At 33.0% G+C, this 23798-nt stretch overlaps 1 protein-coding gene across 1 annotated transcript in view; it reads left to right on the forward strand.

The window, feature by feature from the left end:
- ASCC3 (activating signal cointegrator 1 complex subunit 3) overlaps positions 1-23798 on the forward strand; it is a 449567-nt gene that overhangs the window by 392031 nt on the left and 33738 nt on the right. The window contains 1 exon segment of the mRNA XM_079148642.1: positions 16849-17073. Coding sequence (XP_079004768.1) covers positions 16849-17073 — 225 coding nt within the window.

Consider the following 23798-nt stretch of genomic DNA (forward strand, 5'->3'; position numbering starts at 1 on the left):
GAAATATGCTTCACGTTCAAAGTTACAGTTAGGTTAAAAGTGAAAGTATGGGGAAAGATGTGCGAACAGCAATGATGAGAAGGCTGGACTACACTAAGCTAATGTCTACGGCTAAACCAATGGGTCTATCAAACCAGACAGATAAAAAATAATTTTATTTTTATTTAATTTTTTAAAATAATTTTATTAAATAATTATTAAATAATTTTATTTAATAATTTTTATTTAATTTTTTAATAGAGACCAGAATATTTTAAAGAATAAAACCCATCAGGAAGATACAGCAGTTATACCGTATTCATCTATACAATCAAAGTCCCAAATGCATACAACAAAAACTAACAAAATTAAAGGGTAAAAGAATTCAGTGATCATAATAGCAGACTTCAAAACTACCTTTTTAATAGTGGGTACAACAACTGGACAGAAGATTAATAAGATTACAGGAGATTCAAACTCTATAAACCAACTAGACCTAATGATTGGACATTCCATCTAGCAATGTAGGATACACATTCTTCTTTGCACTTGGAACATTCTCCGGAACAGACCATAGGCTGGACCATAAACCAAGCCTCAATAAAGTAAAAACAACTGAAGTCATAGGAGTGTGTTCTCTATCTATAATGAAATTAAATTGTAAGCCTATAATAAAAAATAATTCAAGAAACTTACAAGCATGAAAATCAAACAACATAATTGCAAATAACCAGTGGATCAAAGAAGAAATCACAACAGAAATTAGAAAATATTTTCAAATAATGAAAATGAAAGCATATATACCAATATTTATGAGATTCAGCTAAAATAGTGCTTAGGAAATTCATAAATGTAAATGCCTATATTTAAGAACTGTGTCAAATCACTAACCAACTTTTTATCCTGAGAAGCTAGAAAAAGAAGAGCAATCAGGAGGATAATCAGCATATAATAAAGATTTGTGTTGAAATAAATGAAATAGAAAATATAAACACAGAAGAGAGAGTCGAGAAAACTATTTTTGTCTATTCATACTGCTTTTAAAAAAATACTAAACTGAGTGGCTTATAAACAACTTTTGTGTTTCACAGTTCTGGAGGCTGAAGATTGAGGTGCCAGCAGATTCAGTGTTCAGTAAGATCCCAGTTCCTGGTTCTTAGATGATCTTCTTTGTGCCCTCACGTGGTGGAAGGAGCAGGAGGGTCCATCTGTAATCTCTTTCATTAAGGGCACTGATCCTGTTCATGTGCGGTCTACCCTCATAACCTAATCACCTCCCAGAAACCCTGCCCAAATATTGTTGCTTTATGAATTTTTAAAAGCACAAACATTCACTTATTTCAGAAACCCAAAATTGGTTCTTTGAGAAACATCAACAAAAAACTTTAGCTAAAATAAATCAAAGGGAATTTTTAAAAAGGAAACATTCATCTTGATAAAATCAGTAATAAGCTGAGCTCAGTGGCATGCACCTGTTATCCCAGCAACTTGGGAGACTGAGGCAGGAGGATCAGAAGTTCAAAGCCAGCTTCAGCAACTTAGCAAAGCAGGAAGCAAATTAGACCTTGTCTCTAAATAAAAAAGGTCTGGATATATGTGGCTCAGTGGAAAAGTGCCCCAAGGTTCAATCCACAGTACCAAAAAATAAAATAAAATAAATAATGCAATGAGACATTACTACCAACATCACAGAAGTTCCAAAGATTACAAGCATTTGTATAACAAAAAATCATATAATTTTTACTGAAATGAACAAATTTCTAAAAAGACACAAACTATGAAAAGTGACTCAAAGAAAATTAAAGTATCTGAATAACAAGTTAAAGAGATTGATTAAATAATTTAAAATGCCCCACTAAGAAAGGCCCAGTCCCAGATGGCTTTGTTGGTGAATTCTGCCACATATTCTAAGAATTAATATTAATCCTATAAAAAAATTCTTTCAAATATAAGAGAGTGGCTTAGGGTTGTTGCTCAGTGGTAGAGCCCTTGCCTAGCACACATGAGGCACTAGGTTCAATCCCCAGCACCACATTAAAAAAAAAAAAAACAAAAAAAAACAAAAAAAAAAACAAAAAACTAAATAATTAAATATAAGAGAGAACACTGCACAACTCATTTTATGAAACCATTATTACCCTAACACCAGATAAGATTTTTCACAGGAAAAAATACAGATTAATGTATTTTGTGAATATAGATGCAAAAATGCTTGGCAAAATACTAGCCAACCAAATCCAGCAGCATAGTAAAAAGATTATACACCTTTATCAAGTGGTATCTACCAATGAATACAAGGTTCATATGAAAACTAAAAAGCAATTAATACAATTGGCATATTAAATAATCACTTGACTATTCAGTGACTGCAAAAATTTTTTTACAAAATGCAGCAATTTTGTTTCATAATGAAAACATTCAACAAAGTGGGAACACAAGGGAACTTCATCAACCTGACAAAAACTATAAAAAATCCACAGTTGACATCATGCTAAATGTTAAAAGAATGGAACATTTCCCTCAAAGATCAGGAATAAGACAGGATGTTCTTTCTCACCATTTCTCTTCTATATTATACTGAAGGCTCTACTTAGAAATACTAGGGAAAAAAAAGAAATAATTAAAGGTATCCAAATTAGCAAGGAAAAATTAAACTATTTCCATTAAACTATATAAGATGACATCTTATATAGAAAAAATCTTAAGGAACCTATTAAAATACTATTAGAAGTGAAGAAAAAAAGTTTAGCAAGGTTGTAGGATATAAGATCAACATACAAAAATCAATTGCATTGCCGTACATTAGTAATGAACAGATTTATATAAAATTAAGGAAATAATCTACTTAAAATTGTGTCAAAAGAATAAAATAGGAATAAATATAACCAAAGAAATACTAGATTTGTACACTAAAAACTATAAAACATTGTAGAAATAAAGACCTAAATTAATAAATATTCCATGTCCATGGATTGGAAGACAATACTGTTAAGATAAGATTCTCTCTATATCCCTATTCACATATAGAATGGCACAACCATAAAAGGGAGAAAGAATAGTCTTTTCAACAAATGCTGCCAAGATAACTGGATATATAAATGTAAAAGAATGAAATTTGGGCCTTGGGGATATAGCTCGGTTGGTAAGATTCTTGCCTCGTGAGCACAAAAAAAAAAAAAAAAAAAAAAAAGAATAAAATTAGACTCTTTCCTCATGTCATGCATAAAAATTAAACATATCTAGACCTAAATATAAAAACTAAAACTGTAATACTGTTAGAAATGTTTTTAGAAGAAAGAATGGTATAAATTGTCATCACTTTGGATCAGGCAGAGGCATCTTAGTTACAACACCAAGAGCACAAGAAATGAAATAAAAATAGAGAAATTGGACTTCATAAAAGTTAAAAGCTTTTTTTTGCAAATGATACCTTCAAGAAAGTGAAAAGATAACCCCTGGAAAAGAAGAAGTGTTTACAAATCTTGTATCAAATAAAAAAAAAAAAAAGCTTGTATCCAGAATACTCTAAAAAACTTGTATATATTAATAATAACAGATAAATGACTCAATTAAAAAAGGGCAAAGGATCTGAATATATAATATTGCTCAAAAAATATGTACAATAGCCAATAAGTGCATAGAAAAGGTACTCAACATCAGTAATCATTAGGAAAATGCAATCAAAACCACAGTGAGTTGCCACTCTATATCCACTATGATGGTTACAATCAAAAAGACAAACAATGGTAAGTGTTGGTGGAAATTTGGAGAAATTGAAACCCTCATGCATTGTTGTGGGAATATAAAAGGTGTAGCCACTTTGGAAAATATTTTGGCTGCTCCTCAAAATGTTAAGCAGGGATACCATATGACAAGTCAGTTTCACTTCTAGGGATATACTCAAAGGGATGAAACATGTTCAAACAGAAACTTCTACACAAATGTTCGTAGCATATTTATTCATAATAGTCCAAAAATGGAAACATCCCAAATGCCCATTAACTGATTAATAAATAGATGAAATATAATATATCCATAAGATGAAATATCTTAGTACTCACAAGCTAACTTTAGTATCCCACTGGTTCTCCCCCTCATACTTCTTGCATGGTTTGAATTTTTTGAGTAGTTTTTCATCATAAATTTTAAATAACTTTCTTAACAACAACAACAAAATAATATCATTGCAAACATGTACAGGCAACTTCAAATCTGAGAAGAAACGTTTTTATTAATATTAACATGTTCCTTAAATTACTATCTTATTTCCTTTCCCCCATTCCTTGCCAAAGCTTTTTAAATAATGAGGTCTCAACTTGGTTCCAGTTCTTTTCCATGCATTCATTCTTACCATCCTGTATTCTAACTTACTGTTTTACCGTTGTCTGAAATGTTTAGAGATCCACAGTATCCTCCTACTTTAGTCTTTTCTATGGGTTCATTCTCTTTGGTCTTTTTATATGTTTGACAACATTGTTTACTTCTTGATACTCTCTCCATCCTTAATAATGTACTCTCATGTCTTATCCAGTTCTTTTTTTTTATGCTTTGTCATTGGCTCCTCTTTCTGTGTGTACCTCTGATTCTCCAAACTTATTTCTTGGTTGTATGCTTTCCTGTGTATCACCTTCTCAGGTTGCACCACAGTTTTAAATAGACAAATCATATCACACAGTCACCAGTCTTGATCTCTCTTGTTAACTACATTCCATACTTCTGCTTGGTCAGTAATTATTCCCACTTTATCCCTTTGTGACCCAAACTCACAGTGTCTAAAATCTTCTGTTTCATTATGCTCAGAAGACTGAAGATTTTGTCTGTCAGTAGTATCTCAGTCTTTCAGATGTTCAAGATGAATTCCCTGAAGTAATCTTTGACTACTCCTTGCCTCCTCCCCAATTTCACATATTAAACCAGTTACCAAGTGCATTCATTCATTCCTTTCTTTTTTTCCCCTCAAGTTCCTGCCTTTCTTTAAAAAAAAAAAAAAAAAAAAAAAAAAAAAAAAAAAAAAATATATATATATATATATATATATATATATATATATATATTTCAGCTCCTTTCTGGTTCTCACCCTATTCCCAAACAATTATGCTAAAGAATTTCCTGAGAGATCTTGTAACTTTAGCTTCTCTTCTTTCATTCATCTCACTCCTGCCAATCAGTCTGTTTTAAAGCATCATCTCTCCCCTCCATGATTTAAAATTATGGCTATTTCCTTAGCCTGGCTGTCAAGGTCCTCCAGTCTAATTTTTTTGACCTATACCTTCAATTAGACTCCTACAAATTGCTTCCTTGATTAACCTTCACCTTTAAACGTGCTGTGTTGTACACTCAGCTTCACTCCTTTGCTTATGATTCACACCTGAAAAATGTGTCTGACATTCATCCATCCCTCTTGGCTCAACTGCCTCTTAAAATATGCATTCTTTAACTCAGCCTCAGTAACCACTAAATTTTTAACAGTGTTTATTTCATTTATTTTGCAATTGCTCCTGTGTTTTCTTGTGATTTTGTATACTGGCCTATGTTGATGTTTTACTTTTAGATTTAATTAATTTTTGGTACATACATTTCCTAACTCCTCAAACGAAAATATTCAGTAAATATTAAATAAAGTAGAATTGTTTTAGTAGTATGCCTTAATCCTTTCCTCTTTGAGTTTAATTTTTGTTTTAGGATTTTTGTTTGTTTGTTTAATATATTCTCCTAGCTTATAGAAATGCAAATTATAAAGTTACCTCCAATAAATATGTGAAGTTTTAAAATCAAAAGGTGATAAAAGTTTATTTCTCTTTTTAAAGGTAGACTGCATAATGCGACTTTTTACCTTGTACAATTATTATATAGTGCTGTTAATCTCAATACCCCCTTTTAGGACTCAGAACTAAGAGTGTCAAGATTTTTACTTCTTAAAAGGAAAATATCTAAACATTGTTAAGCTACAAGGCATTTTTATTATATCCTTGAAAACTGAGGAATTTTTTTCAAGTTTCATCAAAGAGCAATTTTTTAAGGACTTAGCTATAAATCCTGGGAAATAGAAGTTTCTGATGGAATTCTTACCACTGAAATTATTTTAAGTACAACAGACCTGCTGGTACCCACTATTGTAAGATCCCTTAAAATCCAGCTGTCAACCAGGTGGTCCTTCTTACAATGGAAAGAATGATGTATTATTTCTTGTTCATATTTATTTTTGGCAGTTGATTCTTTGCTTTCTCTAAATTGGTTGAAGGCCAAACATATGTCCATAAGTTTAAGACATTGCTACAAATCAGATACATATACTCATATAAGTCCTAAAAGTAACACACATAGATCTTAGGAGAAATTATAATAATATTCAGCAAAACTTACATTTTTGCCATCTGCATATAATAAAATTATTTTGACACTATATTATAGTGAAATAAATTAAGTGCACATTAGAAAATAATGTTAATGATTAAATAAATCTTTTATCACTTTGTAATAAATATTTTCTAATGTTGGTTTCTTTTATGTTTGTCTTTAAAGTATTGTTTATTTCTAGTATACATTAAACTGAATTTTATGAGTGTAAATGCCATGTAAGTCTAGCTTTTAAGTCTTAAATTTATGTTTGTTTCATATGACAGTGTATGATTTAGTCAATTTGAATAGGTCATTCAAATAAAAGTACAAGTTATAAGTATTGAAACAACATCAGTTACATAATTTGATAATATGTAGAAAAAGTTATATCACAGTTTTTAATAGATTATTGAATAAAAGGCAGTATGAAGTAATATATCTGAACCTAGCTTGCTTAATGCCAGATTTTTTTTAAATGTTATTATAAAATGCCTAATATCCATTAATTTAGTACTTCAGAAAGTAAATAAATTGATTTGGGTTCCTATCAGGGAAATTTACTGAAATGCTTTTTCTAAGGCTTCAGTAGCCAAAAGACAGCACTGGAATGTGAGAAACTAATTTTGGTTTGTTTTAACACCTCAGAATGTTACAAATTAATCAAGTGCTACTTAAAGTCTAGAACTCATTAACTTTATAAGTTTTACTTTTCCCATGACAGAGATTAAGTTATAGCATAAAGCTTCTTTAGTCTCTCAAATTGATCAGGCTGCCATCCCCACTGTACAAGTGCCCTCTTGTCTGCTGTTTAGTGAGTTCAATGTAGGCAGTGATGTGTGCAGTGACATAAAAGTACCAGTTTACTATTACGTAATGTTTGCAGGAGACCAAGCATGAACCCACTCTAGCCTTGTCTTTCCTCTCCTCTCAGAAATTTGCTTAGGTAAAGGCAACTCATCATTAGTGCATCTAAAAAAAAGCGTGTGTGTGTAAACACACACACTCAAACAGCATTCATTTGTTCATACACGTTTTCAGTAAAGAAAAACCCAGGTGTCTGAAAGACCTAACTCAGCAAAATAGATTTGCAGGTTGTTTTAGAACAAACAAGTAAGTTTTGTGAGATGATATGAATTAAATATTGTGTAGGAATGTGTATTTCCAGTAAACTAAAAATCAGTGAAATACATAAAATGTGGTAGCATACATACACATTTTTTTTATTTACTACTTTAAATGGAATAACTGAGTTTATGACATTTGTAGAACAGATTGAGGTTTGTAATGAAAAGGGAAACAAAATGAAAAGTATTGAGTTAACAGCAGGGACCGTTTGATGTGATTATGAAAGATGTTTCTTTATTCTGCTTTTTTCTTTTGTAATCTAAAAACAGTAGCAGGGGGTTACAAGCAGAGTTCATCAGAGGTTGTCAATCACTGTCATTTAGCATTTGCAGAGGAAGATGTCTTTATTCAAGGACAGCTGGGCAAATCAGAGACACAGATTTGCAGTTCATAGTCTATCCAGCCTACACTAAATAAACAAGGACAGGGGAGACAAACCAGCCTCTCACATAAAAATATAATGGAGTCCACTGACCTCTTTGCCCTCCATTCAGCTTCAATCCCAGTTGCATAAAAGCTTCACTACCCACTTTCAATTTCCTTTAATTACCTACATGATGTAGATAAGAAAATGAACCTCACTTATAGTTAGTGATCACACACAGGAAATTAACTAGACAAGTTGTTTAAAATTAGAGGAGTAATTTGGAGGTAAATAGAGTGTCCTACTGAGGAAGAAATGGCTAGAAAGGGTTTTTGTTTGCCTATTTGTTTTTAACTAAGGATTTTGCTTATTTTGCTAGATCTCTTTGTCGATCCTGAGATTGCTGCTTTTCTGGTCAATCTACATCAAGTTTAAAAAATACATCTCCTTTGTAAAGTATTCTAAAACATCCAAAATAAAATACTTGAGGGACGTAAGAGCTAAGTAAGGTGGTGAAGCAAGCATGTCACATACTAAAGAGCTTAGAAAAATTGTGAAATGGAATTCCAGGAATAAGTGACCATGATTTTCACTGGAGGGTCTGGCAGAGCAATTGAGGATTAAATAGCAGTTGTCTTCAATCAGTCTTCATTTTAAATCTGCTTCTGGAGTTCATAATAAAACACCAATAACTACAGCAACAAAGTCCAGCTAATGATATTTTTATTGATTGATTTAAAATCAATAATATTATCTTTTATTCTCATGGTTCATGGGCATTTGATTTTTAATTAGAAAACAATGTAGGGTTTTAAAGTAATGTAACTTTTCCTTCAGAAAAGGTGCACCAAGTGTGTAGTGTAAAGGATTCTTTCATTTCCCCTTTCTACAATATTTAAAGTTAGTTATACTTAGGTGCACTGAAAAGAGCATGTTTCCTTATCATACCCACTGTAGTACTTTTTTTGAACATTCAGTTAATATGAATTTAAAAGAAACCTAATTGGAGATTACAGACAAAAGCCTACAATATCAAATCTGTAGTTCAAAAGGATACAATTCCTGAATATTTCATCTTTAACTGTCTCTTATATCATGAACACATTGTCTTTCAAAAAACCCAGCATTGGGGCTGGGGAGATAGTTCAGTCGGTAGAGTGCTTGCCTTGTAAGCACAAGGCCCTGGGTTCGATCCCCACCCCCCCCCCAAAAAAAAAAAAAAGAAAAAACCCAACATTTTCAATGACAATTACATAAAAATTGTATGATTGCTTAAGTAAAATGAATATACAATTACTTGTAAGCCCTAAGTATAAATACTTATATTCTAACATTTAAAGAATTTTAATATAACATTTTAAGATGCATATTTCTAAAAGATGATAAATGAACTTTATTTCAGATAATAAAGTATACTTATGTAATCAAAGATTTACAAGGGAAAACTATAGAACAATACTCAAATAATTGAATCTTAAAACTTTGTTAGCATCCTATTTGATATCAGATGTGGTGATTATTGTTACTATTATAATGCTTGACATTTATAGCAAGTCTTTCCATATTCAAATGTTTTATAAACACTATTATATTGAATTCTCATGCCACACCCCAATTTAAGACAAGGAATTTGGGACTTGAGGAGGTACAGTTACCCTCAAAATGCCACTAGCTTGTGAAAGCAGAACTGTAGATCCACCTGTTGTATCAGTTCTCAGGTTCTAGAGTGTATGGTATGCGTCACATGGTATGGTGTGACACATACCATACACCCTAGTGAAGAACAGTTTCTCCAAGAGGATGTGTAACTTATTACCACATTCTTTGGATTCCCTTTAATTTAAACACTGGAAGCAGAAAAAGACTCCTCAAAGAAAGTAGTAGTTCTTGATGAAACCTGTTTATTGTAGGCAATTTTTAATTAGAGAAACAAATTAATTCAATAGTTTATAAACATAAATCAAATGTCAACTCCTTTGATGATTTCAAAACTATTAACATTGTCAGATTTAACAATGGAAAAGAATTTACTTCCAAAAAGCATATATTTAATAATAAAATCATTGTAAGCACTTTCAGATTATATTTTATTATCAATTATACATGGAGACATAACTTGCATTTGAAAAGTAATGGCAACTATAAACCTTCTTAAGAGTATTTTCTCATAGTAAAAGTCATTTCCTTTATCCATTGAAATTCATACCTTAACCTATTCCCTCTACCACCTTTATCTTTTTAGAAAATTAATTTTACTGTCTTTCAGTTCAGTCATAACCTCTTCAGAGATTCCTTCCTGATCCGCTTATTATATGTGTCTCTCCCTATCACACATGTCCAGTTACCATTTCACATTTATTTGTGGTCAATTTTGGTTAAGGTCGGTTTTCCCACTGGATTCAGAGCTTCATTTGTTTTTGTTCACCATTGTGTACACCCATCAATAATATATTCTGAATAAATATTTGGTAAAACAAATAAATTACCCAACATAGTAGCTGTTAAAGTAGTTTTAATTTTTTTTGAATGGTATTTTCTTACAAAGAAATCAAGGAACTTTTAGTTCAGAAAGATTACAATATGCACTGTTAAGAGACATCACTGAACTAAGTTTTTTTAGTAAATTTTTTTTATCTTTGGGTAACCTACAGAAAAGGACTGGAGGCCCCCTTTTAAACTGAAAAGAATCTACTACTGAGCATTTTTTCCAACCTAAAATGTACTCAGCTGTTTGCAGACTCATGTAATACTGATACTACTAGCAGTGAGCAAATTTCCAATCCCAGTGAAGAAGAGGATTAAAGCAATAAGTCGGATAATTCAAGCAGAGTTGGCATGGTTAGAAAGCAGTGGAGTCACATCTTACGTGGAACTGGGATTCTAAAGGAGAGAACTAAAACAAAAAGCATCTGTGATCTAAGGTACCTGAATAACCCTACAGGTACAATAAGCATGATTATGTGTAGTCAGCCCTGTTCAAATATGCTGCTTCCCAGTGAGTTCAAAGCCACCAGATTTTCCTCTAACATTGAAGCAGATCATTGTTTCTTTAGCACCAAATGAAGTAGCTAATATGCATTTACAAGTCATGCTGTATCAGAAATGTGCATCTTTGAATACTAGAATCACATTTACCTTAGAAAGAGGTCACACTTCCATGGGTATTTGGAAACTAAAGGCTCATTGTGAGACATCTCTACCTATCTATCTTTTTTCTCTGCCCCCTCCAACCTCCTTCTTTTGCTCTCTATGTGAGAAGAAAGGGGTAAATAGTGTACGTAATTAAATCTGACCAAGATTGTACTGAGAGAAGTACATATACATTATACATATATGACAGTGTTCTCAAATTCCCACTTTATAATTTTTTAATTTTAATTGAACTTTTTATATAATTTGTAAATCTCATCCAGTTCCCTACATGTTTGAAACCTGGAGAATCAAGTCAGTTTGGAATGTTAAAAGAGCTCTTGCTTTTTCTCCAGTAAAATATCAGAAGGAGTTATGTTTTATGAATGAGAGAAAGAATGTGAAATGCGAATACTTTTTTAGCCTGGTTTAAAGATGATTTCTTCTTCCTCCATCACCTCCACCCAACTGTCTGAATTTTGCCCTCTCTTTAAGTATATTTTGCATGCTTGACAGAAAGCTCCGACTCACAGACTATTCCCAACTTCTCTACCATTATAGTATCATCATTTTCTTCATCCCTGAGGCTTAAACCTTAGACTTTCCTGAACTGTTTTTCTGGATCCACTCACAATGTTTTCTTTGCCTGGAATGCAGGGAATCTCTCTCTCTCTGTCTTCTACAAATTATTCTAAACCTAGAACAAACACTGACTCTTCTGGGAAACTTTCCAGCACATCCACTTTTCTTCAGAGTTCTTTTTTGAATAATGATATTTTATTCTACACTTAAAATGCTTATTCATTTATATGTTGTTTTTCACAATATGATTTTAATTTCCTTGAAGGAACAGATCATCTTCTTCCTTCTCTGCTCTTCAGATTTTCTTAAACCAATTGGCAAGTCTGGGAAGATAAGTGGACTTGCTGATAGACATTTGGACAGAACCTAGACATGAGGTTGAAATGGGTCAGTCAGCAGATAAAAATTCTTCAGTCCTTAATTCACCGAAAATCCAAAAATAAGAGTACTGTCATATATAGTTAGTACCTCTTTTTGGCAGATGTTTTCAAAGAAAATAAAAAGAGCTGAAATGACATAAAGAAAGAAACGAAGATGACGTATAGGCAATAGCCATGATATTTTTGACTATTGTATTTAAATTTTTAAAGAGAATTAACAGAATGTTCCAAATAATGTTCAAGATACTTTTTCAGCATACTATATTTAATTAATAGAAACTTTTTTATAGGCATTTTTCAGTATCTTGAACTTAACATTTTCCTTTCTGCTGTGAAGAAGTTATGCTAGAACACTCTTAACTTCTCCCCTCATTGATTTCCTATCTGCCCATCCTGTGTTTCTTAGTGTAACTGCCTTTATCTTCAGGAAGCCTTTCAACCTTCCTAAGTTGGTCAAATTCCTTTACTGACCTCTTTCTTATTTCCATATCTCATCTTCATAGTATTTGTCACTATCAAATTTGCATAACATATGTATGATTTCTTCCTCTTTAATTATCTAGGAAGATTTATTGAAAGTTGGTTTTAAAACTTTTTTAACTGTTTGGTAGAATTTATTAGGGAATCCATCAGGGCATGGAATTTTCCTTGTGAGATTTTTAACCACAAATTCAATTTATTTAATACATATAGAGATTTTCAGGTTATCTGTTTATTATTGGGTAAATTTTAGTAGTTCACATCATTCAAAGATTTTGTACATGTATCTGTTTTTACATTTATAGGCATAAATCTATTCATATTGTTTTCTTATTATCCTCTTAGAATCTGTAAAATGCGTGGTTGTGTCCCCACAACTTATACCTAATATTGGTGTGTCTTCTCTCTCTTTATCATGATCTATCTACTAGAGGATTATCAATTGTATTGATCTTCTCAAAGAACCAGATTTTGGTTTCACTGATTTTTCTCTCTAGTTTTTCTTTCCTATATTAATTATTTTTGCTTTAATTTTATTTCTTCTGCTTATTTGGGTTTAATTTGATCTTCTTTCTCTAGTTTCTTAAGGTAGAAATTAAGGTCATTATCTCAAGACCTTTCTTCACTTAAACATAGAAATTTAGTTTTATAAATTCCCTCTGACAGCCCAAAAAAATCTAATATATTGTGGATTTATTTTTATTCATTTCAAAATATTTTCTAATTCCCCTTCTTATTTCTTCCTTGATTCATGGATTATTTGAAAGTATGTTTTTTAGATTTCTCTTATACCTCTATATATTTTTTCATGTTATTTGAAGCCTGACCGTTTTCATTGCTATGTCCTGCTGACTCATTTTTTTGTCTTTATAAAATGACCATCTTTATCCCAGATAATATTCTTTACTCTGAAACTTATTGTGTCTGAAATGAATATAGCCCCTTCTCCTTTCTTTTGATTAGTATTAGCATGGTGTATCTTTTTCTCTCCTTTTACTTTTAATATACTTGTCCACATATGTATATGATATTTATGTATATATACAAATATATGTATAGTGTGTGTTTAATATAAGCCACATATACTTGAGCCATGCTTTGTTATAAAAATAATCTCTGACTTCAGATGGGTTTGTTTAGAACATTTACCTTTATTATGATTTTTGATCTCTTATGTTGAAGTATGTAATCTTGCCATTTGTTTTCCAAAGACCTGTTGTTGGTTTTTAATTTTATTATGGTACAAAAGCATTTTTTACATACTCCATTTGTTCTTTGTTCTTTTGTTGTTGTTGTTGTTGTTGTTGTTGTTGTTTGGGGCTTTTTTGTTTTGTTCAGCTTGGTTTTTTATCGTTCTTTTGTTTTTTAGGCTTTTGTCTCCTTTTTGGGTTATTTCTTATTGGCTATAGCTACTTCGTTTTGCTATTTTAATGGTTGCATTAAATAGCAATCATTACAGTAATATAGCAACTGATTATAGTCTATCTCCAAATGACATACTACTTTTTTTTGTGAAAGAACCTTATCATATTATAGCATAAATACAATGGAAGACATTATGCTATTATCTCATGTATTTTACTTTTGCATATTACAAACTCTACAATGTAGTTATTATTTTTGCTTCAACAGTTGGTTGTCATTCATTGATATTATAATAAGAACAAATTTTATATATTTATCTATACAATTACTATTTTTAGTGATTTTTATTTGTCTATATACATCCATGTTTTCATTTGGTATGATTTTTCTGCCTGAACAGTATCTTTTTAAATCATTTTAGCTTTTGTATGTTTAAAAATGCTTCTGTTTTGGGGCTGGGGAGATAGCTTAGTCAGTAGAGTGCTTGCCTTGCATGCACAAGGACCTGGGTTTGAACCCCAGCTCAGCAAAAAAAAAAAAAAAAAAAGCTTCTGTTTCTAACAAACAGGGTCTCATTTTGTTGTCCAGTCTAGCCCCAAATTATTGAACTCACGTGTCCCTCCTGCCTTGGGCCACTCCAAGTAGCTGGAACTACAGACATCAGCTACCACGCCCAGCTTCATTTTTGAAGTGTTTATTTTCACTTGATACAGCATTCTAGACTAACAGATTTTTTTGTTTGTTTCAGTAAATTTGCTCCACTGTTGCCTCATTGTGTTGTTCTAATGAGAATTCTGTCATTTTTGTTCCTCTATATAGGATGTAGCTTTTTTTTTACTTCTTTTCATATTTTGTCTTCTTCAGTGGTTTTCAGCAATTCAGTTTTGATGAATAATGATTACTATAGTTTTCTTCATTTTTCTTTGCTTAAGGTTCATTGAACTTATTGAATCTATTGTCTCATAGTTTACATCAAATTGGGAACTATCCAACCATTACTTCTTCAAGTATTTTTGTGCATTTCCTTTCATAATGTGCATTAGGACACTTGAAGTTATCTCACTGCTCACTAATGCTGTTTATTTTTTTTGATTATTTTTTCTCTGTTTCACTTTTAATAGTTTCTACTGATGTCTTTAGGTTCGCTGTTTTCTTCTTCTATGTGTATTCACCCATTAGTAAAATCCAGTGCATTTTTTATTTCAAATATTATAGTTTTATCTCTAGAAATTGAAGTTTGAGTAGTTGTCTCTTGAATACAGTTGTCATAACAGTTCAGTGTCCTTATCTGCTAATTTTAAGATCTGCGCCAATTCTAGGTTAGTTTCCGTTGATTGATTATTCTCCTCATTACAGATCCAGTTTTTCTGCTTTTTTGCATTGCTAGTAACCATTAATTGAATGCCATACATTGTGAATTTCACATTCTCAAGTACTGCATATGTTTGTGTTTCGATAAATTGTCCTGAGATTTATTCCGGAATGTAGTTAAATTATTTGGAAGCATTTGATCCTTTTAGCTCTTACTTTTGTAATTTGTTAGGCAAGTCCCAAGTAGTACTCATTGTAGAGCTAATTATTCCCTAGTTCTTAGACAAGATTGTCTCTACCTTATGTCTTGTGAATTATGAGTGTCTTCAGTCAATGTGGTGGGAACAGGCATTTTTTCTGACACTGAGTGCTGGACATCATTCGCTGAAATTGGTTTTCATGATTCTTTCTCCAACTTTGTGTTGTTTCCTTACATGCATTCACTATTCAGTACACTGCTGAATAAAAATGTACAGTTGACCCCCCCACCCCACTCCCCGCAGATCTTTGGCATTTCTGTGCACATTCTCTTCTCCCTCCCCAGCTCACTCCTGCTCCCTCTCCCTCTCCTTTAGTACTCTGTTATGTACACATTATCCACCTTCATATCCTTGAACATTCAGCTTCATCTCCTTAAGTCAGGGAGTCCTCCAGATTCTTTTTGATTCCCTTTCTCTGCACTACTGCCTGAAAAATCTTCATGCACTATGTTAGGGCAATAGTAGGGCTCACTCAGTTTATTTTCTCTATCTCAGTGATCAGTATTTTGCATAACTAGCCCTATCTTTAGTACCTTGAAGTCTCTTGCTTCATGTTTTTTCTTTTGTGTGTATATGGGGGGATGCAGTTGCTAGAGGAGGGTAAATCTTATCCCTATTACTCATTCAAATACTACCAAAGAATTGTATACATTAACACATCCAATTAATGTTATTGTAGAGGTAGGATTTTCATATCAACAACAATGGGCTGAATCTCAACTACATATTTGGAAGAATAAGACTTTTCTTTCACAACCCTAATAAAGCAGAGCAATCTATTTTTAATGGAGCAATCTACTTCCATTTAGGTTTAGTAGGTTCAGTAGTGAAATGTAGCCTCTACGATATCAGTCATTAAGGTCTACTGAACCTTCTAAGATAAAAAATCTAAGCATAATATCTGTTCAAAACTATCTGATTATAATCCAATAGACTATAACGAATTTTAAGTTAATGAATATACTTTCCACCCTTTTCTCAATTCACCCATTCTATTCTTGTCCCTTTCTTCAGCTCTGCTTTATTTCTTCTACTCATTCTCCAGATCTTAACTTACGCATCACTTAAAAAGAAAAAAAAAAAAAAAAACACCTTTTCCTGACCCTCTAAAATAAGTGGGTTCCCCAAATTGAATGTCCTGTCAGCACTCTAACATGACATTATGATCATACTTTTTAGAAGTTATTTGCCTGTTTTCCCTGATGGGTTCACAGTTCCTTATTCCTTGCTGTGGCCCCACTGTCATTACAATGTTTAATGCCTAGTAAGTCCTCAATTATTTTTGTTTACTGTAAGTACAAAAGAGCTTTCCTGAAGTTCAGAAATATTGTATATTACTAGCTTTTACTTTGTATTTGTGATAGTATTGAAAAAAGCAGATTTCTAAGGGATATGATTATTTAAGTTTTTTTTAAACCATGTTTTAAAAGTAGGTAAAGCTGAGGAGTGCATTAATTATTATAATTTTGATCCGAGCCCTATGTATGTATGTGTGTACACATATACATATAGTTCTGTTTGTTTTGTTTTGCAGGATGCAGAAGAATACACAGATTTGCCAGTAAGACACAATGAAGATCATATGAACAGTGAATTGGCAAAATGTCTCCCTGTTGAATTAAATCCCCATTCATTTGACAGCCCTCACACCAAAGCACATCTCCTGCTTCAGGCACATCTCAGCCGAGCCATGCTGCCCTGCCCAGATTATGACACTGATACCAAAACAGTCTTGGATCAAGCCCTCAGAGTATGTCAGGTAGGAATGTCATTTGTAATACCTACATTTTCTTCTATCACTTCTGCCCATTTTTTCCTGTATTATGATAAAATGTGCTTGCCTTTTTAAAAATGTTTATTTAACATTGTTGAGAAACACCTGGTGAATCAAATCAAGTATTTTCAAAAGTAAAGCATATATAAATACATTAATATACCAGTTTCCAACACCCATTAGGCCAAAAATCTGTTGAAGGCAAAATATGTGCCAAGTACTACTTTTCTATGCATTGAGCATATTATGAACAAAACACAAGAGTCCCTTCTTCTATGGATTTTCACTCAAAATGGAGAAGATCAGCCATTAAAAATATGTCAAGATGGGCATAGTAATGCATGCCTATAATCCCAACAATTCAGGAGGCTAAAGCAGGAAGATCACAAGTTTCAGGCCAGCCCAAAAAATTTAGGGGATGTAGCTCAGTGATAAAGAACTTATCTAACATGCTTGGGACCTTGGGTTCAATCCCCAGTAACTCAAGAAGAAAAACAACAACAACACCAAAATATGTGTGTGTGTGTGTAAACAGATAGAAAGATATGTATACATATATATCACCTATCTCACAGTGAAGGGAGTGTAGAGAAAGATAGAGAGTTCCATTTTGTACTGTTTTTATATGATATTCAGGGACTGGCTCACTGATAAGATGACAGTTAAGATAAGAATTAAAGGAAGAGAGAGAATCCTGGAACTTCTGGAAAGCTATATTACAAACACTAAGAGAAGCAAGTGCCAAGGCTCTCATGTAAGAAGTTACTTGGTATATTCAAGGAACATCAGAGAGGCCATTGTAAAAAGATAAATATAGAGAGAGTATTGGGAGTGCAGATTATAGAGAAAATAGGGTCATATCACATAGGGGGTTTATGAACCACGATAGGGATTTTGGAGTTTACTTTGAATGAAAAGGAAGCTGTCACGCTGTCAGAAAACTGACTCACTAATGGTTGTTAGTTATACCTCTCAATATTTCCCATATTAATTAAAACTGAGAAATTCCCAATTATTTATTCCTTCACTTAAAGATAACAATAATAGATTCATCATAGGTTAACATAAATAATGTGATTTTTTTCATTAAAAATAACTATGTAAGCAACAAAAAATTTAGTGAAAGTTTATGGCATTGTTTTATTCTTTGCAAATCGCTTTAATAAAAGTCAGCTGATCCATTTACCTACTCTTGCAGTCAACACAAAGTGTCTATTACAATGTTTTATTATTTGAAGTATTTGAAGAAAATTTTGCCTCACTGTGGTAATTTTAAAAATGAAGAGCATTTTCATAGCCTTTTCAGAAAATCATGAATATTCTTATTTGATGCTACCCAAAAACTTGACAAGTTATATTTCTTGAAGGTTAGCTGAAATGTGGAATCCGAATCCATGTCAATGAATTTTTTATACCTTTAACGATCTTGGGCTAGACAAGAAATAATGGCATCTGATCCAGATTAGTATGGGTGAAACTGATGAGAATTTGTTGTATCCTGGATGTTTTTTTTAAGGAGAACTAACAGACTCTGCTAATCAGTAGGACAAGGGTTTTTCGAGGAAATAAGAAACCAAAGATGATTCCAGGGCTTTTCTCTAGAACAGCTAGAAGGAAGGGGCTACCACATAATGGGTGATGATTGTAGGAGGTATAGGTTGAGTGAGAGAAGCACACTAATGGCATTCATATTATGAGAATTTGGATTTTCTACAATCTACTTTTTTGAACATATCTGTAATAAAAAATAACTTTTAGAATTTCCAAAAGCCTTAAGGCATTTTTAAAAGTAGAGTAAGTATATCTGTGAAGATATGTGTACAAGTTCATACATTATAGCACCATTTGCAAAATTAAAGGCTTGGAAGTAATGTAAGTGTCTTTCAGTTTATAGAACACTACAAAATGTTATAATTTTTTTTTTATGAATTCAACATCTGTATGGAATGCCCATGTATGTAAAGTTATACCCAAGAGAAGATCCAAAATGGTTCCACTAAAAGATTTAACAATAGCCTAACAATAGCCGTCTCTGGGTAGCAGGATTTGGAGTGCTTTTTAATCTTTATGTTTTTCTGAAATATTTGAAGCTTTATATTGAGCCTTTAACATTGCTACTATTTTAAAATAACAATTTCATTTTTTAAATGGAAAAATAAATTTAGAACAGTAAGCACAAGCTAGCAGAAATTAGAAGGGAAGTAAAGCTATAACACACAAACTTTTTGGAACGCTTTTATAACTCAAACATGGTTTATTTCTTTAGGAAGATGATTTACCATTTCATATTGGTCATATTTTACAAGCAAAAGTTTAAAAGTTTCTTAGTTTTAGCTGTGGTTCTGGGTGCTCATTTGTGTTTCTTACAACTCCTCACACATTTTCAAACACTTACTTGTTAATGAACTCTGGGGTCAGAAAGGAAAAGGTGCAAGAGGAAGTAAATTTCTATACTCACAGAAATATTGGTTATGTATTATAATCTTTACATGTATATCATATGTAAAAGTTATGATGCATGATCAACTCATTGACTTTTTTCTTTCAGCACTCAATAATAATTCATTGTATCTAATAAAGCACTTTCTAAAGGAGTCTTTCTAAGTTACCATCAGATAGAATTCAGCTAGGTAGTTTTAAGCTCTATTAGATATTTTTATATATAGCTTCTTTGGTTGATAATTATATTTCTTAAATATTTTTGATATTTCTAAATAGTATCTGCAGAGATTAATTTTCTCCTTAATCATAAAAGTAGTAGATCATTGTAGATGATTTGGGAAAGCAACATATTGAAGTTAAGGTCATTCATAGTAATTATATTTAATTTGTTCTAATTAGGTACACATGACAGTAGAATGCATTTTGACACATCATACATAAAGTATAACTTCTCATTCTTCCAGTTGTACATGATGTAGAATTATACCAGTCATATAATCATGTATGCACATAGGGTAATAATGTCTGATTCATTCTACTATGCTTCTTACCCCCTACCCCCTCTCCTCTCTTCACTCCTCTCTGTCTAATCTAAATTACCTCTATTCTTCCCAGCTCCCCACCTTATTGTGAATTATCATTCACATATCAGAGAAAATTATGCTGTTGGTTTTTTGGGATTGACTTATTTTGCTTAGCATGATATTCTCCAATTCCTTCCATTTACTGGCAAATGCCATAATTTCTTATTTAAAGCAGAGCAATATTCCATTGTGTATATATACTGTATTTTTTTTATACATTCATCTGTTGAAGGGCACCGAGGCTGGTTCCACAGTTCAGCTATTGTGAATTGAGCTGCTATTATAAACACTGATGTGGCTGTGTCACTGTAGTATGCTGATTTTAAGTCCTTTGGGTATAAACTGAAGAGTGGGATTACTGGGTCAAATGGTGTTTCCATTCCAAGTTTCCTGAGGAATCTCCATACTGCTTTCAATAGTGGTTGCATCAATTTACAGTCCCACCAGCAATGTTATAAGTGTATCTTTTCCCCCCATATCCTCACCAACATTTTTTGTTGCTTGTATTCTTGATAATTGCCATTCTGACTGGAGTGAGATGGAATCTCAGTATAGTTTTGATTTGCATTCCTCTAATTGGTAGAGATGTTGAACATATTTTCATATATTTGTGGAAAATAAATGATTTGTATTTCTTCTTCTTTGAAGTGCCTATTCAGTTCTTTTGCCCATCAATTCATTGGGATATTTGGATTTTGGGTGTTAAATTTTTTGAGTTCTTCATGTATCCTAGAGATTAATACTCTATCTGAGGTGCAAGTAGCCAAGATTTTCTCACATTTTGTAGTCTCTTTCTTCACGTTATTGTTTCCTTTGCTGTGAAGAAGCTTTTTAGTTTGATACCACAACATTTATTGATTCTTGATTGCACTTTAGGAGTCTTATTAAGGAAGCCAGTTCCTAAGCCCACAGAGTGGAGATTTGGGCCTACCTTTTACTATATTAGATGCAGAATCTCCATTCTATTGCCTAAGTCCTTGATCCACTTTGAGTTGAGTTTTGTGCAGGATGAAAAATAAAGATTTAATTTGATTCTGCTACATATGGCTTTCCAGTTTTCCCAGCACCATTTGTTGAAGAGGCTATCTTTTCTCCAGTGTATGTTTTGGGCGCCTTTGTCTAATATGAGATAACTGTTATTTATGTGGGTTTGTCTCTGTGTCTTCTATTCTGTACCATTCGTCTATGTGTCTGTTTTGGGGCCAGTACCATGCTATTTCTGTTACTGTGGCGCTATAGTACAATTTAAGTTCTGGTACTGTAATGCCTCCTGCTTTGCTTTTCTTTCTAAAGATTGTTTTGGCTATTCTGGGTCCCTTATTTTTCCAAATGAATTTTATAGTTGCTTTTTCTATTTCTATGAATAATGTCATTGGGTTTTTAATAGGAATTGCATTAAATCTGTTGGTAGTATGGCCATTTTGACAATGTTAATTCTGCCTATGCAAGAACATGGAAGATATTTCCATCTTCTAAGGTTGTCTTCAATTTCTTTCTTTAGTGTTCTGTAGTTTTCATTGTAGAAGTCTTTCACCTCTTTTGTTAGATTGATTCCCAAATATTTTATATTAGGGAAGCTATTGTGAATGGGGTAGTTTTCCTAATTTCTCTTTCAATGGTTTCATCACTGATGTATAGGAATGCATTTGATTTATGGGTATTGATTTTATATCCTGCTACTTTGCTGAATTCATTTATTAGTTCTAAAAGTTTTCATGTGGAATTTTTGGGATCTTCTAAATACAGAATCATGCCTTTGGCAAATAGTGATAGTTTGAGTTCTTCTTTTCCTATTCAAATCCCTTTTAAATTCAAACGGTTTAAAATAATTTTATTTATAAAATAGTTAGGGGATGATCCAAGATGGCGGACTGGAGGGTGACTGCATCTCCCATCACTCCAGAACCCAGGATTCAAGAAGGGGAGGCATTGAGAGACTCGGACTAACATAGAGCCATGGGATGAGTCTCTCCCACCGGGTGAAGCTTGGCCCAGGCAGCAGTCCTGGACAGGGACAGCTTCTCAGAGCAGGACAGGGCAGTGAGAGTCTTCCCCAAGCAGGCCTGCTCCCTCCCGTGGCAGGCTCGATCCACACCAGCTTTTTGGAGCAGACCGCTCAGCGAGAGCCTTTCCACACAGAACCAGCTCCAAGCCCCGGACCCAAAAGCGGGCCCCGCTGCTGGGGCCCCCGTCCGCAGGTAGCTTCTGGGACAAGGGCAGGGCAGCAAGACTTCCCAAGCAGCCCTGCTCCCTCCGGCATCAGGCTCCATCCACAGCCAGCTTCTTGGAAGACCTACCCAGTGAGAGCTTTTCTGCACAGAGCCAGCCCCCAGCCCTGGAACCAGTAGCGGGCAAGGGACAGCTTTCTTCAGAAGCACTGCATTATAAAGTTCCTCCAAAACTTCAGGATACTGAAGGCTGGGAGGTGATATACTGGAAATCTACAGGGACACTATAAGCCAAAGAGGAAATCTGCAATATCTCAGAGTCCCACTGATATCTGACCAGTATGAAAACAAGGGAAGAAAATATCCCAAGCAAACCTAGATACTATATCAATAAAACTCAATGACAGCACAGCAGAAGATATGTCAGAAAGGGAGTTCAGAATGTACATAATTAAAACAATCAGGGAAGCAAACGAGGAGATGAAAGAGCAAATGCAGGCATTGAAGGAGGAGATGAAAGAGCAAATGCAGGCATTAAATGATCGCACCACTCAACAGTTAAAAGAGCAAATACGGGAAGCAAGAGATCATTTCAATAAAGAGTTAGAGATACTGAAAAAAAAAAAAAAAACAGAAATCCTTGAAATGAAGGAAACAATAAACCAAGTTAAAAACTCTATAGAAAGTATAACCAAGAGGACAGAAAACCTGGAAGACAGAACCTCAGATACTGAAGACAAAATATTTAATCTTGAAAACAAACTTGACCAAACAGAGAAGATGGTAAGAAATCATGAACAGAATCTACAAGAATTATGGGATATCATGATTCATCATAGGTTAACATAAATAATGTGATTTTTTTTTCATTAAAAATAACTATGTAAGCAACAAAAAATTTAGTGAAAGTTTATGGCATTGTTTTATTCTTTGCAAATCGCTTTAATAAAAGTCAGCTAATCCATGAAAAGGCCAAATTTAAGAATTATTGGGATTGAGGAAGGCTTAGAGAAACAAACCAAAGGAATAGGAATGAACAATCTATTCAATGAAATAATATCAGAAAATTTCCCAAATCTGAAGAACGAAATGGAAAACCAAGTACAAGAGGCTTATAGGACTCCAGATATACAAAATTACAACAGACCCACACCAAGGCACATTATTATGAAAACACTTAACATACAAAATAAAGACAGGATTTTAAAGGTCGCGAGAGAAAAGAATCAAATAACATTCAGGGGGAAACCAATAAGAATATTAGCAGATTTTTCAATCCAGACGCTAAAAGCTAGAAGGGCCTGGAACAACATTTACCAAGCCCTGAAAGAAAACGGATGCCAACCAAGAATCTTATACCCAGCAAAACTTACTTTTAGATTAGACAATGAAATAAAATCATTCCATGATAAACAAAAGCTAAAAGAATTTACAAAAAGAAAACTGGCATTACAGAACATTCTCAGCAAAATATTCCATGAGGAAGAGATGAAAAAAAACGATGCAAATCAGCAAC

The sequence above is a fragment of the Sciurus vulgaris genome (assembly GCF_902686455.1).
Source record: "Sciurus vulgaris genome assembly, chromosome: 7".
Lineage (NCBI taxonomy): Eukaryota > Metazoa > Chordata > Mammalia > Rodentia > Sciuridae > Sciurus > Sciurus vulgaris.